The sequence below is a fragment of the Pieris rapae genome, chromosome Z (assembly GCF_905147795.1).
Source record: "Pieris rapae chromosome Z, ilPieRapa1.1, whole genome shotgun sequence".
Taxonomy (NCBI): Eukaryota; Metazoa; Arthropoda; class Insecta; order Lepidoptera; family Pieridae; genus Pieris; species Pieris rapae.
In genome coordinates, this window is record NC_059534.1 from 7,863,412 (window position 1) to 7,881,934 (window position 18,523).

Consider the following 18,523-nt stretch of genomic DNA (forward strand, 5'->3'; position numbering starts at 1 on the left):
TCGCAACATCGGTACCTAGCGGGGTCTGAAAACTAGCTCCTAACGATTGATATTAACCTGGTGAGAGTGCGGCTCAGAGCGTTCGGCTATATCTTTTGTAGTTCGAGATGCTTTGCGAGCGAGCCCCAATCCAATCAATATCCCGCATGAGAGAATTTACTCCTGCCAATTCATGTTTTCCGAGTGAGTGTGGCTCAAAGCGTTTGGCTACCGCACTTTTGTAGTTTAAAATGGCTATTGCGCGCCAATCAATATCTGAAATGAGGGATATTATTCCTGCCAACGTATGTTTTCCTAGTGAGAGTGTGGCTCAAAGCGTTAGACGGACTTTTGTCGTTTTTATTGATTGTGGCGCGCCACTCTCGGATAAAGTTATTTTAAGACTTTTTTTAATCTTCTACAACAATCGTAAATCGAGGTCTAAGTTACTCACCTCTTACAATGTTCTGCATTAGAAGAAACACCAGTCTTTTTTCATTCAAACAAAAGCTTTTTAAAAATCAGGTGTAAACATTATTTGACAGAGAGAGAAGATAGATAACTTAAGTTTAAAATTACTCATTGGACACCCTCGATGCTAGAAGGCTTGCGAGTGCGTTGCCGGCCTTTTCAGAATTTGTACGCTCTTTTCTTGAAGTACCCTAAGTCGAATTGGTTCGGAAATACTTCAGTGGGTGTGTTTATTTGTAAATAAAATTGATTTAACATCTGTTCTTCAATCACTACTCGACTCATATTTCTGAAATATTAAACTTGGAATTAATCGAAAAAGCAACGGTTTTATTCATATTTATATTACTTATTTAATTTTATATGTTAATTATTATTTTATAAATACGGTACAAAAATATGTTTTTTTTTATTATGGGGGACCCCTACATCCTAGCCTATCAGGCACGCAATCAGGCAGATATGTGACAGAGTGGCTTAACAGCAGTACAAATAAAATATAATAATAAAAATAAAGTAAAAATATGTTAAAACGATTTCTTACTTAACTCTAGTGCCTTGGTAGTTACACGTGTTGTTTATTGAGCGTCACCGATAACCGTTGCCGATAGACGCAGGTAGACAGACTTCCTATAAAGTTTTAGACTCCTGGTGTGAACGTGTTCTAGTTGATACCTGGGGTTGGCCATTTGACAAAAAAAATTCTTTATAAATTTAAAATTATTTATTTATTTCACTATATTTTTTTTAGAAAATAAACAAATATTACTCTGTTGACCATTCGATAAACTAAAAACACTTATTCCGTTAAACATCCGTTAATCGATATTTAATCGCCGATTTGTCCAAAAAGTAGTCTTAGGGTCTGTTTCACAATGTCCGGATAAGTTATAAATAAGCTATTTATTACTTATTGGAGGATAAACTCTATTGTTGCGTTTCACGACTGTTATGTCAGGTAGCGCGAAATTTATTCGAAACATTTATCTTCCGAATAATTTAAGCGTTGCATAACTATTTGGTAATTTATCCATACATTGTGAATCAGACCCTTAGTCTTAGTAGTTTTCTATTAATTATAAAAAACAGGGTTACTTACTAACTATACCGTTTTAATAAAAGTACTCTATGTATCCTAATAACTGTTTATACGGTTACTGCTTTACTGGTAAAATACGATTTAGGTCGAATAAAATGGGCGCGATGTTTGATGTATAATATGACTGAGACCGTGGAGAGCGTTTGTGCACATCCTGTCTTACGCGCTTTACCTGCTGCTGCCGACATGCTGCGGAAGTATCAGGCAACGAAGAGCCTCATTCACAATTATGAGACAACTATGAGTGCTGTATGGATGAATCAAAATGTAAATTTAATATTATTTCTATTTTTTACCAAACTGAACTGAATATTAATAGTAATTAATTTAGAATTTTGGGATTTACTGTGGTCAATAATTGTTAAAGGTACATTAGTTAGTCTATTACGATTAACTATGTTCATATTATACAAACGTGAATGCACAGATAAAGTCTACATTTTTTTTACTTATATAAAATAATATTATTTTTTTCGATTTGAATGTTATTTAAATAAATAATAAATATGTTTTAGGTGTGGGATGTAGACGACAGCTTAAATAATACATTACTTAAAATCGACGATACTGGGCAAATAGGTGTGAATCTTGATCAAACCATAAAATTGCTAATACGGGAGTCAGACTGTCTCGTTAAGATGGGCGTAGACCTCCCAATCGTATGTCATTCTTTATATTCGAAGAAGAATTACTTTACACTCGTCAATGATTCTTTACAGGTAATAACATTTTTAGGGAACATTTGAGAAATAAGTAGATTATTGTAAACTTATGTTATGGACTCTTTGGAATGAATTAGTATTTCACATCTAGGAAATAGGAATTGATGCTGGTCCCCTGTGGTTTCACGAGCATTAAGTCCGTCGTAGGATTGTGTTATAAAGCCTAGATAATTTCTCTAGTAATTTTTATATAGGTTATAATTTTAAAATCGTTTTAGTAGTTTAACCTTATCTCTTTAAAGATAAGTGTAGATAAATATATGCTCAATATAGCCTTAATAGTTAAATTATACAAATAATTAATTAATTCAATGTGCTTAAAGCGTGGTAATTCGTAGGTCAGTACCGGGGAATAAATTTTAAAATATTTTTCTTTGGACGTATAGTACCATATATACACATGACATATGAAACTTGTCATTTTTAAATAATTAATCAAGAAATTATTTTTTAGTTTCTATTAGAAGACTATTTACGATGCGTACGTCAAGTAAAACTAGAGGTTCGCCCACTTTTGCTCCCACAAGTGGTTCGTCTTTCCTCTCTTCTCCTCCCAGGACTTCGTTCAGTTACTTGGACAAGCGAGGATTGGAAGGAGTTTGTGGATAGAGCTAATGCTGCTATTAATAGCTTCGATGTTCTTGTTACTAGAGTACATGATATATATACAAATAGAATTATTTACGTACTATCCGGGATGCAGGAAGTTACGTTGATAACTTTACCAGGTATGAAAAGGAAAAGGAAAGTTCTAACTATAACTATATTGATTAAATCTTGTGACAGACGGCCTCTGACTGGCTCTGTTATTTTTTTCTGATAACTTAATATACACTATAACTTTCATTGATTATTCTTGTCATCTCGTACACTTATAAACTAAGTCCTTCGTGACTAGGTTTAAAAGTTTTAATTTTCCTTGCTAATTAGTCTCGTCTGTTAATAATAGCTTTAGAAATATCGATGAATTATTATTCCAAATCTAAGTAAAGTTTTCTTACTGCTCTTATTTCTATTTTAGACGAAACTCCTTGGGCTGTAGACGAATTTATTGAATATGTCGAGACAAAGTGTCGGTAAGTTATTTATTTATTATTAAAAATATTTTTTATAAATATATTTTTTTATATAAAATATATTTAAAAAAATAATGTTATAGATAATTTGATGAAAAGCAACTGGCGGCCTTATCGCTTTCGAGCGATTTCTTCCAGACAACCACTACAACCTGATTTCATTAAGCGATATTTATAAGTTTAAAACATTCATTGTTTGTACAGGAATACGTGTGTTGAATTGAATAGAAAGAGTCTTATGGTAGAAGAGGCGGTCGAGGAAGTTCTAGATCTGGTTAAGAAAGCGGCTCAACAAATCAAACCGGCTGAAATAAATCCTGATTTTGAATTTTTAATTGCCGAAGGTATATTAAATACCACATTTATATTTTTTGGTACAATAATTTTAAAGCTTACGTCGTGTGTGCAGTTTTACACGAAAACACCGAGACACAACCTATTTCAATTATTATTTATAAAAACACTCCTGCCTTAACAGATGACCCTAAATTTACACGATTTAACAATAATAATTTACAGACGAAAAAATACAAAACAAATATATGTATATACATATATATATATACATATATATATATATATACGTTATAACATAAATTAAAAAAAAAAAGAAATGTTCGTAGATGATATGCATGGTAGTGCTACAGTATCAACACTAAATGAATCAACAAGCAGCGGGCAACAGGATTGGTCTGCAGTTTGGGAGTGCTTTGAAAGTCCACATAGGTTATTGTCCATACCCGCAGGTGGACTGTCCAAAAGTATGCAAGTAAGAATTTTAAATTAAAAAAAATTAACATGTTTGAAGCTGGAACAGATGACTGCTGTAACAAGATATTGTGTAGCTTGGTGATAAATATTTTATCATTCAAAATAATTCCTATCAACCTTATTATATACAAAAAATTTGTATTGAACAATATATTTATAACATTTACGTATATTAATTTATTAATATTATTAATTCGTTATCCAATTGAAAATTTTGAAAATATTTGCCTCAAGTCTAGATAAAAAATTATTTTAGGAATTTTTATTGAGTTAGATAATTCGTAGGAAATGGTGAAAAATGCTGTGAGTGAAATGCGTCGTTACTACAGTAGAAAAGTTATTGATGTCCTGATTAAAGTAACAAGAAGAGCCCTAGACCTCATCATTAAACAGATTTCACAAGACTTCGAAACCACTGGTAACTGTTTTAGTAAATCCAATTACTATACTCAAATAAATAATATTGATCTCATGTATAAATCATAACTCTAACATTTCTTAATTATTATAATTAACATATGAACGTATTGAAAGTAAAAAAAAAATATCACAGAAGTTAAAATATAAATTTTGAGTACGAAACCTACAGCTAACTTCCAACAAAATACTAAAAGAAACCATAATGCTACGACCGTAGACCGCTACGAATAAAAACTAAAATGTAGTAAAGATGAAGCTAGAATCTTTTACGCCACGCTAAGCCACTAGCTACTGCGCTTGCGTAGTGGCTTTCCTCACAACCTCTTTCAATGTGTACCTTCTCAGCCCCAGAATCGTAATCCTCGCGCTTAACTTTTTACGCTACTCTGAGCTACAAGTATACTGCGCTTGCGTATTGGCATTCTTGAAAACCTCTTTTAATTTATAGGTTCCTGAGTATCGTGAATTTAAATTGTCAGCCCCAGAATAGTATTTCTCGCGCTTAAACTTTTTACGCCACGCTGAGCCACAAGTTACTGCGCTTGCGTATTATCAATCCTCACAACCTCTTTCTTTTTATACGTTCCTGGCTTGTCTAAATGAAAATTCTCAGACTAAGGCTCGTATTCCACCCCTAGAAACATTTACGCTACGCTGAGCCGCCACTAGCTATTGCGCTTGCGTATTGGCGTTCCTCACAACCTCATTCAATCTATTTCGAAAAGAAATGAAAATAATTCTCAGACTGTATTCCACCCGCCACAAACTTTTACGCCACGCTGAGCTACAAGCTTACTTACTGCGCTTGCGTATTATCAATCTCACAACGGACAACTTCTTTCATTTTATACGTTCTTGGTTTTAGTAAATGGAAAATCTTAGGCTAAGGCTTGGATTCCCCCTTTTAAAACTTTTACGCCACGCTGAGCCGCCACTAGCTAGCTACTACTTATTTACTAATCAAGTATTATAAAACCCCACATTCTTCTGCTTTATTGAATAGAAATTCTTAGACTGTTCGTATTCAACCCTTACAAACTTTTGCGCCATGCTTAGCCACAAGCTACTGCGCTACAAACTTTTACGCCTCGCTGAGTGAGTCACAAACTACTGCGCTTGCGTATTGACAATCGGCATTCGTCACAACCTCTTTCAATATATACGTTCCTGGTATTGCCACATGAAAATTCTCAGTCTAAGGCTCGATTCCACCCCTACAAACTTTTACGCCACGCTGAGCCACAAACTACTGCGCTTGCGTATTGGCAAATGGCATTCATCACAACCTCTTTCAATATATACGTTCCTGGTAATGCCAAATGAAAATTTTCAGTCTAAAGCTCGATTTCACCCCTACAAACTTTTATGCCACGCTGAGCCACAAACTACTGCGCTTGCGTATTGGCAATTGGCATTCATCACAACCTCTTTCATTATATACGTTCCTGGTAATGCCAAATGAAAATTTTCAGTCTAAAGCTCGATTTCACCCCTACAAACTTTTTTTTACGCCTCGCTGAGTGAGCCACAAACTACTGCGCTTGCGTATTGGCAATTGGCATTCATCACAACCTCTTTCAATATATACGTTCCTGGTAATGCCAAATGAAAATTCTCAGTCTAAGGCTCGGTTCCACCCCTACAAACTTTTACGCCACGCTGAGCCACAAACTACTGCGCTTGCTTGCTTATTGGCAATTGGCATTCATCACAACCTCTTTCAATATATACGTTCCTGGTAATGCCAAATGAAAATTTTCAGTCTAAAGCTCGATTTCACCCCTACAAACTTTTTTTTACGCCTCGCTGAGTGAGCCACAAACTACTGCGCTTGCGTATTGGCAATTGGCATTCATCACAACCTCTTTCAATATATATGTTCCTGGTATTGCCACATGAAAATTCTCAGTCTAAGGCTCGATTTCACCCCTACAATTTTTTACGCCACGCTGAGCCCCAAACTACTGCGCTTGCGTATTGCCAATTGGAATTCCTCTCAACCTCTTTCAATATATACGTTCCTAGCTTTTCCAAATGAAAACTCTGTCTAAGGCTCAATTCCACCCCTACAAACTTTAACGCCACGCTGAGCCACCCACCACAAGCTACTGCGCTTGCGTATTGGCTTTCCTCAAAACCTCTTTTACTTTATAGGTTCCTGGGTGTCGTGAATGAAAATTCTCATACTAAGGCTTAGCTAATTATTACATATTCCTTGAAACTTTTAGGCTACGCTAAGCCACAAGCTACTGCGCTTGCGTCTTGGCAATTGGCATTCCTCAAGACTTCTTTTAATTTATACGCTCCTGGTTTCAGGGAATGAAAATTCTCAGACTAAGGCTTAGTTATTCCAACCCCTACAAACTTTTACGCCACGCTGAGCCACAAACTACTGCGCTTGCGTAATGGCATTCCTCAAAACCTCTTTCATATTATACGTTCCTGGTTTCAGGGAATGAAAAATCTTAGACTGGCTCGTATCCACCCCTACAAAGTCTTACGCCACGCTAAGCCACAAGCTACTTACTGCGCTTGCGTGTTTGTAACTGGCATTCCTCACAACCTCTTTCAATATATACGTTCCTGGCTTTTCCAAATGAAAATTCTCATTCTAAGACTCGATTCTACCCCTACAAACTTTTACACCTCGCTGAGCCACAATCTACTTACTGCGCTTGCGTATTGCCAATTGGAATTCCTCTCAACCTCTTTCAATATATACGTTCCTGGCTTTTCCAAATGAAAACTCTGTCTAAGGCTCAATTCCACTCCTACAAACTTTAACGCCACGCTGAGCCACCCACCCACCACAAGCTACTGCGCTTGCGTATTGGCTTTCCTCAAAACCTCTTTTACTTTATAGGTTCCTGGGTGTTGTGAATGTAAATTCTCAGCCCCACAATCGCGCTTAACTTTTACGCCACTCTGAGCCACAAACTACTGCGCTTGCGTATTGGAATTCCTCAAAACTTCTTTAATTTTATAGGTTCCTGGTTTCAGGGAATGAAAATTCTCATACTAAGGCTTAGTTATTACATTGCTTGAAACTTTTAGGCTACGCTAAGCCACAAGCTACTGCGCTTGCGTCTTGGCAATTGGCATTCCTCAAGACTTCTTTTAATTTATACGTTCCTGGTTTCAGGGAATGAAAATTCTCTGACTAAGGCTTAGTTATTCCAACCCCTACAAACTTTTACGCCACGCTGAGCCAGAAACTACTGCGCTTGCGTGATGGCAATTAACATTTCTCCAGACATCATTTAATTTATACGTTCCTGTATGTCGTGAATTGAAATTCTCAGACTCCCCCACAATCGTATTTCTCGCGCTTATTTTTTACGCAACGCTGAGCCACAAGCTAATGCGCTTGCGTATTGGCATTCCTCACACTCTGTTTTGGTTTATACGTTCCTGGTTTTGGCGAATGGAAATTCTCAGCCCAGACTCGTTAGCTAACAAAACAACTTTGTGCCACGCTGATTGAGTGAGACACAAGCTACTTACTGCGCTTCCGTATTGGCATTGGTTTCTTGGCTTTTCCAAATGTCTCTTGTGTTATTTTACAAACGCCACGCCGCCAACCTTTCTTTCAGCCATTCTTACTGCTGCGCCTGCGTAATGCAAAATTCACCTCATTATATCTTTTATCTTATACGTTCCTGGTACCGGTGCGGATGCAAATTCTTAACCGCAAACTTGTCTTTAAGCCCGCTAACGGCGACGGCTATTTCATTTAGTTTTTTAACCCTCTTTGCACATTGGGAAAATCAACAAAAATGCTAAAATTTTCTATAAAACATTTTCTATAAATTTACGTTTATACATGTTTAAAATAGCAGAATGTTCCCTTTCGAAAGTCTTTTGAAACTATATGTAACTAGTATTATTTACATTATAAACTATTCAATCAAATTATAATTGAAACCGACATAAAAGTAAGTAATATAAGACATTTGTTGTAACATAATTAATATAGTTAACATAATTAATGCATACGAGCATAATATAACGAGTACTAACTTACCTATAAAAACGTGTACTTACTTACAAAAGATAGGTCAAATTAGGAGAATACGCAATTCACACGTGGTAGAAGTAAAAAAACCTTAAAAAATTTTGGTTTCAAGATGATGAGAATGTAATTAAAATTTTTACGTTTAATGATAATATCAATTATAAATGTTGATAAAAACTACAACGATTTAAAAAGTTTTTATGATTAAATATGTAATTTTTTTAAATATCTTGTCGTGTATTTTTCTACTTTTCTATAATTTATATATATTTATTATATATTCTTTATTCTTTAGTTTAATCTTTATTTTTGTTAATAAAATTATTAAAGTTTGAAAGTCGATGAAATTGTAGTAAAAACATTTCACTTAAAAAGTTTTTATAATTAATGATTCATTCATGATCAAAATTGATAAATTTCTACTTATTTTTTATTTTAATAAAATAAATCTCTAAAATCTTGTAGTTTTTTGTATATATGTTTTTTACCTATGTTCTTTTTTAATTCAGATAATGATCAAATACCCGCTAAGTAATAAATAATATAAATAAGTATTTACTTATAAAACTAAATGATGAATTTATTATTTTATTTACAATTTGTAAACTACTAAGTTCGAAAACAGGTGTAGCGTGCTACGAATGTAACGAAATCACGAAAAAAGATAATGCTACGCGCTATTGAATGCTACAAACTTTTACCGCACTGAGCTTCAAGCCATCACCAGCCACTTACTTACTGCGCCTGCGTAATGGCACTCGTTAATACCTCTTTTACTTCATACGTTCTTAGTACTCTTGCGGATAGAAATTCTCAGCTCCTAAATCCGCAATTCAACCCGCAACGGCTTTTTATCAGAGAATTTTTGAAGTTCTTGGATAAATAAATTAAATTGAATATTTAAAAAAAGTCTTAAAAAATAAAATATTTTTTGCGTAACGATACAAATAACGTTTTAAATGTATTTTTTGTATTTTTAACAAAAAAGCTTATATTAAACATATTTTTTTTATTTAAAATTGGAATTTAGATTTAGGGAGTTGATAAATAATAAAATTAACTTTTTTCCTGGGTAAACAACTACTAATAAATAATTATTTTACCAGCGAAAATTTAAAGAAATTATAAATTATTACTTTATTATATTATTACTTTACTTAAATTTTCTGAGAAACTTCATAATTTCAAATAAAGATACCAATATTTATTTTAACAGCCGATGTTGGTGTTAACAATATGTCATTTATAACTATTAATTAACTTATTCAATTTATTTATAGTTTATCATTTTTGGGAAATATAATTTTTAAATTTTAAAAGTTTATTTTCAAACTTCAAAAGAAGTTGTTGAGTTTGGTTGTTTGTGGCTGAAAAGGTTTGAACTACGCATGTCTGAACCATGAACATGCGCAATAAAGACTTTTATCTCCTCGGTATATCTGTATCTCTGGTACAGTGTAGGCACAACATCGTGGTAGGCCTTTTTCGTAATTTTTTTTTCTCTAGTTTAAGCCCCAGTTTTGAATGTGTGCGTGCACGAGCCACAATCGGAGACACGATGTACGTACGTGTACGAAATAGCTGCGAAACCGGAACCGTTTTGCAAGACCGAACAGTTTTTATCCACTTGAAATGTCATGACCATTTTAAATCATTGTATTTACATTATTGATGGCCGGCCATAGATTGCTCGGCCATCATCTGCAATAAAACATTTTTGTGGTGGCCGGACAATTAATTGCCAATAGTGCAGCCATCAATTGCAGCAAAACATGGCCCGTTTAGAAGCCCCATTAGATTATTAACTTTAAATAATAAATTTTACGTATATTTAAAATTGCCACGGAAGTTCCTGTCAAGTTTTACGAAGTTAAAAATTAATTTAAAAGAAAAACGAATTCAATTTTTTATGTTTAAAAGTCAAGGTAACAATATAACCTAATCAATTAACCTATCCAAAATTTCATAATTATTAATTTATTTGCTTGGAGCAAATAATTATTTCTTTGTTAAATAATTAGGTAATTAAATTAAAAAGTTATTAGGATGGAAAATTTTTGTTTAATTTATGTAGCAAAGGTTCTGAAACCATCATATTAAATTTAATTAATTAATAATAACAACGATTATAAACTAATTTTGTTTTTAAGGATACGCCAAGAAACCAATCTTCATGCTGCACGCTGCTTTAGTTATACCAAATGTTTTGGTGAAACCGACACTAGAAGAAATCCAAGAGGTCTTAGTGTTGGCTGGAAAACACATATCTGGATTATCAAAGGGGGTCGCACAGTGGACCGGTGGCAAATCGACAAGGGTAGGATATATTTCGTTAAAAGTATAATAATATTCTTAAACATTTATAAGCTTCTAAAATTCAGGGGGTACGGTGCAATAAGATTTTTTTCACATGTCTGCCACATCGTAAAGATGTGTTTTAAAATATATAATTGTTTAAATTTGTATGAAGTAAAATACGTTTAAATTTGTAACAGGAATATATTTAATATTCTCATTTTAGCCTTCAGCTTAAAGTACAGATTCAACTCAGATCTGTTTAGAAAATTGTTTGTAGAATATTTTTCGTTAAAAGTATACTAATATTGTTATTCATTTATAAGCTTCGTAAATTCAGTTACTGTGCAATAATATTTTCTTCACATCAGGTATGTCTGTCACGTTGTAAAGATGACTTTAAAATATATAACTGTTTAAATTTGTATTAAGTATACTGAAGTAAAATAAGTTTAAATTTGTAACATGAATATTATATTTAATATTCTCATTTTAGCCTTCAGCTCATCGTACAGATTCAACTCAGGTCTGTCTAGAAAACTATTTGTAGCCTAATATTTGTAATAACTTGATATGGTTTCTACATTTGTTTGTTCTTTTTCCAATTTGTGGTGTTGAATGTTGTGTGTTGTCTACTATTTGCACTTATTGTGTGACCTGACGGTGAAATCGTCTGCAATTCAACCAATGCTTGATCGCTTTGTTTCTTTGTTTGCTTACACTCGGTGTGCTTTATCAATTCCTTTGTAAATACACAACCATTGACTGTTAAATTATTTGCTGCACTTCCTTCCGTGTGCACGCTTGTACATTCAGGTTAGTTGGAAGAAACTGACAGGTCATCAGTCCAACCAGCTACTTCAAGTAGTCACAAAGCTTGACGAACAGGTTCAAACAGTGGCGCCAATGAATGTCGCCAAATCTATGAAAATGATGGAAGCAGCCAAAATGAGGAAGAAGAAATATTACCGATTGGAGTCGGAAGAGAAGCCAATGTTTCCATTTCAACAGAAGAGCTTCTATAGCCATGTTATGGAGAACAAAGAAATTATAAAGACGTTGACTTTGCTTTCTCTATGTACACAAAATATTAAAACGGTACGTTGAAGACAGAAGTAATATAACAATAGTTATTACAATACAATTAAATATATGTATATCTAGGGTTGCCTTGAAGAGATCGCTTGTTATCGATTAGGCCGCTTGTTGCATCCCTTGTAATTTTTATGTATTGTGTAATTTGTGTTTCTTAACAACGAAGTGTTATTATTATATATATATAATATATATATATATTATATATATATTTCAGGAGCTAAATACATTAGTGAAACGTTGGCGACCGTATCATTACTTATGGAAGTGTGAGAAAACCTTACGTCAGCTTTTGTCCTGGAATTTAAATGATTTTGAACTTGCTCTAAAAAGACATAGTGAACTTGAACTGAAATTAGCTACGGAGCCGGATATTCTAGTTATCGGAAATTGTCTAGCAGTATCTACTGAAAAACTAAAGCTGGGACTAATGACTGAATTAAAAAGTACGTGTTTATGTATCATAAGAGAGGGTTTGGAAAATTAGAACGTTAAGCATTATTTTATTAAAGGATCTAAAATTTCTATTGTTGTTGGTGATTATTGGACAGTTCATTATGTAACGCAGGTTTCACAATAGCATGCATTGCCTATTTTTAGCCATAATAATATATAAATAAATGGAAATGTATAAATAATTAATCCATTATTTTCATGTAGATGGTACTCACCGAATAAGTCAGGCAATGCGTAAAAAGTACAAACGAGAAATGGATTATGTCTATGCTATAATGAATGATTTAGAACGTAAGTTAGAAAGGCCTATACGGGATCTGGATGACGTCAGAACTGTAATGGAAACACTAAAGAAGATAAGAGAACAAGAAGTAGATATGGAGCTAAAGATTGATCCTGTAGAGGTAATGACTTCAAACATGTCAATATTTAAAAACATTTAATTTAGCAGTTAAACATCACGAAAAAAAGCAATTTCTTTTGTTAATTTTCAAATTCGATTTTGGGCATAAGGATTTTGATTTTGGCTAAATCAAAAAATTTATTTATTTATTCATATAGGTAACAATGTACACTTATGAACGTCAAAAAAAAAGAAATATTAAATGAATTTAATATAAATCTAAAGAAATATCACATCACCATATTTATAACTATAATCGTTTTTTCTGTGAGTTTCGTTTGTTTTATTAGGAAGCATTCAACGTGATTACCCGCTACGAATTGCCAGTAAGTAAAGAAGATATGGAGCAAGTAGATAATCTAAGGTACTCATGGCAACAACTTCAAGCGACAGCACTGGCGTCACATGTTCAGCTTTTAAAAATGCAGCCACAATTTGAAGAAGACCTAAAAAATAACTTGGAAAGGTTTAGAGACGACAATTCAGATTACTGTCACGAGTACAGACATGCAGGGCCTATGCAGTCAGGTCTGACTCCACGAGAAGCTTCCGATCGTCTGATATTATTTCAGGTATAAATTACAGGAATTAAAACTTTAATATGTAAATACTGCTTCAATTAATATTATCTGGCTAGTTCTGATCGAAATATTGATTTGATAAGTAAGATTAGAGTGAGGATGGCAAAAAATTTAACGCTTATAAGAGCGGAAATATGTAGGCCATACGTTCGTTCAATTCTACAGATAAATTTCCAAACATAATGACTTTTATTAAAAAATACAAATTTTGATCGACCTCTTATATTATAGGATGGTTTTATTTTACAGAATAGATTCGATGGAATGTGGCGAAAATTGCAAACATATCAAAACGGTGAAGAATTATTTGGACTTCCTCACACAGAGTATCCTGAACTTGCTCAGATAAGAAAAGAACTTAATCTCCTCCAAAAATTGTATAAACTGTACAATGACGTAATTGATAGAGTTAGTAGCTACTACGATATACCATGGGGAGAAGTGAATATAGAAGAAATCAATAACGAACTTATGGAGTTCCAAAATCGATGCCGAAAGCTACCAAAAGGGTAATTAATAAATATATATATATTGAAACGATGTAAATTTATGTGTTCTAGTATTTCTTTAATATGATTTTATGTGATGCTGAAATGTTTTTTTAATTTTACATGCGTCAAAATTATACTGAGAAACCCAAAAAGTACATTATAAAATGTTTCGGTGTGGAAGGCACAATAAAGTAAATTAATTACTCCTACCTTTTTTAATTATTGATTTTTTTTCTAGTCTCAAAGAATGGCCTGCTTTCTACGCGCTGAAGAAGACTATAGATGACTTCAATGATATGTGTCCACTTCTTGAGTTAATGGCCAATAAAGCTATGAAGCCTCGTCACTGGCAACGGATAATGGAAGTAACTAAATACATTTTTGAACTTGATAACGAAGACTTTTGCTTAAAGAATATATTGGAGGCTCCCTTATTACCCAACAAAGAAGATATTGAGGTAAATTATTATAATTAACCTTTAGTATATTTTTATATAGATAAAGCGTTAGCGTACCATATTTTCGGGTTTGTTTTAGCACAAACAATCTATATTTGCCAAGAACGAAATAAACTTTAACTAGACCTTATTGATTTTCCCAAACATTCATCATCGTTTAGTAGTGAAGCGGAAGTCTCTCATACTTTCAGGATATTTGTATATCAGCAATGAAAGAAAAGGATATCGAGGCAAAACTAAGACAGGTGACTAATGAGTGGTCGGTCCACGAGCTGACTTTCCAAACCTTCAATAATCGAGGAGAGCTTTTACTTAGAGGAGATACCACTGCCGAGACTATTGGTCAGCTTGAAGATAGTCTTATGATATTAGGTTCCTTATTGTCTAATCGGTAAGACCCAAATGATCATGACATCAATTTCTTTCAACAAGATATTTAACTTAAATCATACTTAATTTGACATTATTAAATTATTATATATAGTAGGTAGTCGTCAAGTTAATAAACAACTAATAAAGTCACCTTTAATATATAATGTTATTATTGTTTGTAATATTTTAGTTACAATGCACCATTTAGAAAACAAATACAACAGTGGTTGTATGATTTACAAAGTACAAATGAAATACTAGAACGATGGCTATTAGTACAAAATATGTGGGTGTATTTGGAAGCTGTGTTTGTGGGTGGTGATATAGCAAAACAATTGCCAAAGGAAGCTAAGCGCTTCTCTAAAATTGATAAATCTTGGCAAAAGATTATGCAAAGGGCGCACGAAACACCTGGAGTGGTTTCTTGCTGTGTCGGCGATGACTTACTTAGACAATTATTGCCACATCTGCAAGAACAGTTAGAGCTTTGTCAGAAGAGTCTGAGTGGTTATTTGGAGAAAAAACGAACAATGTTTCCAAGATTCTTCTTCGTGTCAGATCCAGCGTTACTTGAAATTCTTGGACAAGCATCAGATTCTCATACTATACAAAATCACCTTTTATCTATATTTGATAATATTCGATATGTAAAATTCCATGACATAGGTATTGTATAGAATTTATTAATTCTTAGAAATACTAAAACTTTCTTAATCAAAGACATTTGCTGACACTGTATATTAAAATTTGTACTTTGAATCCGAGATCTTAAAACAACATACATGCCACTGAGCTTCATAAATAATATCGTATTTATCTTTGCAACTTACTTAAATATTTTTTCTGAATGAAATGATAATGAAACGTACATTGTATATTATATTCTTTCTTATTATCTAATAACTGTATTATATTTTTAGAATACAACAAGATGATATCGATTGTATCATCAGAAGGGGAAGAAATCAAGCTTGAACGGCCGGTACGTGCCGAAGGCTCTGTTGAGACATGGCTCACGTCTCTGCTGCAATCTGCTCAAAGCAGCTTGCATTCAATCATACGAAACGCCGTTTCACTCATAAACGATCCAGTCTTTAATCTTCTATTATTTCTGGACAAAATGCCTGCGCAGGTGAAGTATAATGTTTTCTTAAATTTTTTACTACAACACTTAAACACTTACTACAACAGTAAAATTTGTTCTGAGAGTTGTTATGTGCTAAGTTAACCCTAAAGCCAAGCCTTTGTTTAGATGTAGACAATGCGCTAATTATTTTAAAACCGAAATCGATTCCTTATATAACTATAATAAAATTTCTACATGTAAGTAAATGTTGACACATATGATTTTATTCCTTTTACGCTATAACCTTAAGACATTAGTTTCGTTTTCGTCCAATACCAGTGTTTGTAGCACAGCCTGACTTTATCTAAACTATTTTTCACTTCATTTATAAAATATACAAAGAAACTTGAAAATTATTATAAACGCTAGATAAGAGTGAAGAAAGCCGTTACATTATTCTTCTATTCATCATGTTGCAGGTTGGTCTTCTTGGCATTCAAATAATTTGGACAAGAGACGCAGAATTGGCCTTAATGCAGGCCCGACAAGATAAAAAAATAATGTTAGAGACAAATAACAAATTTCTGGAGTTACTCAACACACTTATTGATCAAACTACTCGGGATCTTTCTAAAATAGAACGTATTAAATTCGAGACACTCATTACCATTCATGTGCATCAAAGAGATATTTTCGATATGCTGGTAAGCTACTGCTACAAATATCTTAAAGCTATCTTATGGATATAGAGTAAAAACTTAAGGAAAATAATAAAGGGCTCAAATATGATTGTGATTTGCGGACTTTTCTCTAACTTTAATTTTGACTTGGAGTAGTGACTCTTGGGCCGTGAACTTCAAGGGCTCAGGTGCTAATTGAAGATGTCTCAGATTTAAGTTATCTCCGGTAGATAGTACCTATGAACCCAGATCTGGTGCTTCAAGCGCTCAACAAATAATTATAGTAAAACGGGGAAGAGATGATGCCAACGTTAAACGTACACACAGACCGTCACAGGGACCAAACTCTTTAAATTTACATATTATTGAATATTCTTGTAAATTCTGTATATTTGTGTATTATTAAGAAATATTATAGTAGTATCATAGAAAAAGTACTAAATCTAGAAAAATTCGTATTGCCATTGGATTAATTATTTACTAATACTGAAACAGAGAAGTTATTGCTTTCTTTCAATACAGTTAATGTTTATTGTTCTTCTTCTGTGATTTGTTGGGTATATGCTTAAGCACGAGTTAATTAATACGTTAAACCAATTTAGTATGTTTTCAATTAAAATTTAAATAGCGGATGTCACACTAATATATTGCTATCCTTTCAGTGTCGACTCAACGTTCGTTCAGCAAATGATTTTGAATGGTTAAAACAATGTCGATTTTACTTCAAAGAGGATGTCGACAAAACTTGGATATCTGTGACCGACGTTACATTCGCTTACCAGAATGAATACTTGGGTTGTACCGAACGTCTTGTTATAACGCCTTTGACAGATAGGTAATGTTTTTATATTTTGGTGTTATATTCAAACGATAGATCAAAGAATGAATTCTGTATGTTGTGTATACAATTGCGTTATTTTAGATACATATTTCTTGTACACTTACTTACTATGCTTTATCTGTAATAAAATATAATTACTAAAATTTCTTTGTCAAAACTCCTACCATATATTATGCGCTTAGACCAACCGTATGTAATGCAAAGATTGTTTTTTTTATGTTTTTAAGCACTTGCTATAATGAACCTCTGGTAAGTACTTTGGTAACTTCAATAGCAATAGTTTAATAAAAGATATGTTAACTTATTATTCTATACCATACATTTAATGTGGTACGTATTAATTACAGATGCTATATAACTCTAGCTCAAGCCTTAGCCATGAGCATGGGTGGGGCTCCATGTGGCCCAGCGGGAACAGGCAAAACAGAAACAGTAAAGGATATGGGGAAAACGCTCGCTAAATACGTCGTAGTTTTTAACTGTTCCGACCAAATGGATTACCGGTAAGTTTTACTTTAATTACGATTTGCACACGTTACACGCCAAAACCTGTTGGCATTATCGACGCTTCTAAAGATACGTACTGTTCTTTTTTCCATATTATCCGCCACCAGCTCTTCGTTAAAGTATTTCCAAATCAATACGGGTCCCTGACAAAACAACGCAAAAATTATTTGACAGCTCGCCAATCTTCGGGCTTTGTGATTGTCCACTGACTACTATTCCATAAAATTATTTAACATAATTTTATTATTGTATTCAGAATGTAAATTGTATGAAGCTGAATAATTAATAGATTTTAAGGTATTCTAATGCGTTTTATCGAATTTAACACGTCATTTGTATATTCAGGGGTCTTGGTCGAATATACAAAGGCCTCGCTCAATCTGGATCTTGGGGCTGCTTCGACGAATTTAATCGGATAGAACTACCAGTACTATCCGTTGCTGCACAGCAGGTGGCCGTAGTTCTTGCTGCTAAAAAGGAAAAGAAGAAAACGTTTCTATTCACTGACGGTGATATGTCAGAGATGTGCCCTGAATTTGGCATCTTCATTACGATGGTATATAACACATGTCTCCAATACATATCATATACATGAATCTAACACGCATTTCTCCACAAATAAGCCTCAACCGTGTGCAAGTGCCTTTCTATAAAAATAGTTCATAAGCAAAAATATCGGGGTTAAATACGACAAAAACATGAATTGAAATCAACACATAGAATAC

General features: G+C 33.4%; 1 protein-coding gene across 1 annotated transcript in view; it reads left to right on the forward strand.

Moving 5' to 3' along the window:
- Positions 1 to 18,523, forward strand: part of LOC110999962 (dynein axonemal heavy chain 5) — a 40,913-nt gene that overhangs the window by 12,013 nt on the left and 10,377 nt on the right. Inside the window, exons 11-31 of the mRNA XM_022269270.2 lie at positions 1,635 to 1,816; positions 2,065 to 2,268; positions 2,726 to 2,999; positions 3,293 to 3,347; positions 3,552 to 3,691; positions 3,971 to 4,116; positions 4,404 to 4,536; positions 10,704 to 10,870; positions 11,665 to 11,946; positions 12,161 to 12,389; positions 12,604 to 12,803; positions 13,093 to 13,374; positions 13,633 to 13,892; positions 14,113 to 14,332; positions 14,524 to 14,723; positions 14,895 to 15,370; positions 15,625 to 15,836; positions 16,250 to 16,474; positions 17,113 to 17,285; positions 17,639 to 17,794; positions 18,144 to 18,354. Coding sequence (XP_022124962.2) covers positions 1,635 to 1,816; positions 2,065 to 2,268; positions 2,726 to 2,999; positions 3,293 to 3,347; positions 3,552 to 3,691; positions 3,971 to 4,116; positions 4,404 to 4,536; positions 10,704 to 10,870; positions 11,665 to 11,946; positions 12,161 to 12,389; positions 12,604 to 12,803; positions 13,093 to 13,374; positions 13,633 to 13,892; positions 14,113 to 14,332; positions 14,524 to 14,723; positions 14,895 to 15,370; positions 15,625 to 15,836; positions 16,250 to 16,474; positions 17,113 to 17,285; positions 17,639 to 17,794; positions 18,144 to 18,354 — 4,427 coding nt within the window. The remainder of the gene's footprint in view (positions 1 to 1,634; positions 1,817 to 2,064; positions 2,269 to 2,725; positions 3,000 to 3,292; positions 3,348 to 3,551; positions 3,692 to 3,970; positions 4,117 to 4,403; positions 4,537 to 10,703; positions 10,871 to 11,664; positions 11,947 to 12,160; positions 12,390 to 12,603; positions 12,804 to 13,092; positions 13,375 to 13,632; positions 13,893 to 14,112; positions 14,333 to 14,523; positions 14,724 to 14,894; positions 15,371 to 15,624; positions 15,837 to 16,249; positions 16,475 to 17,112; positions 17,286 to 17,638; positions 17,795 to 18,143; positions 18,355 to 18,523) is intronic.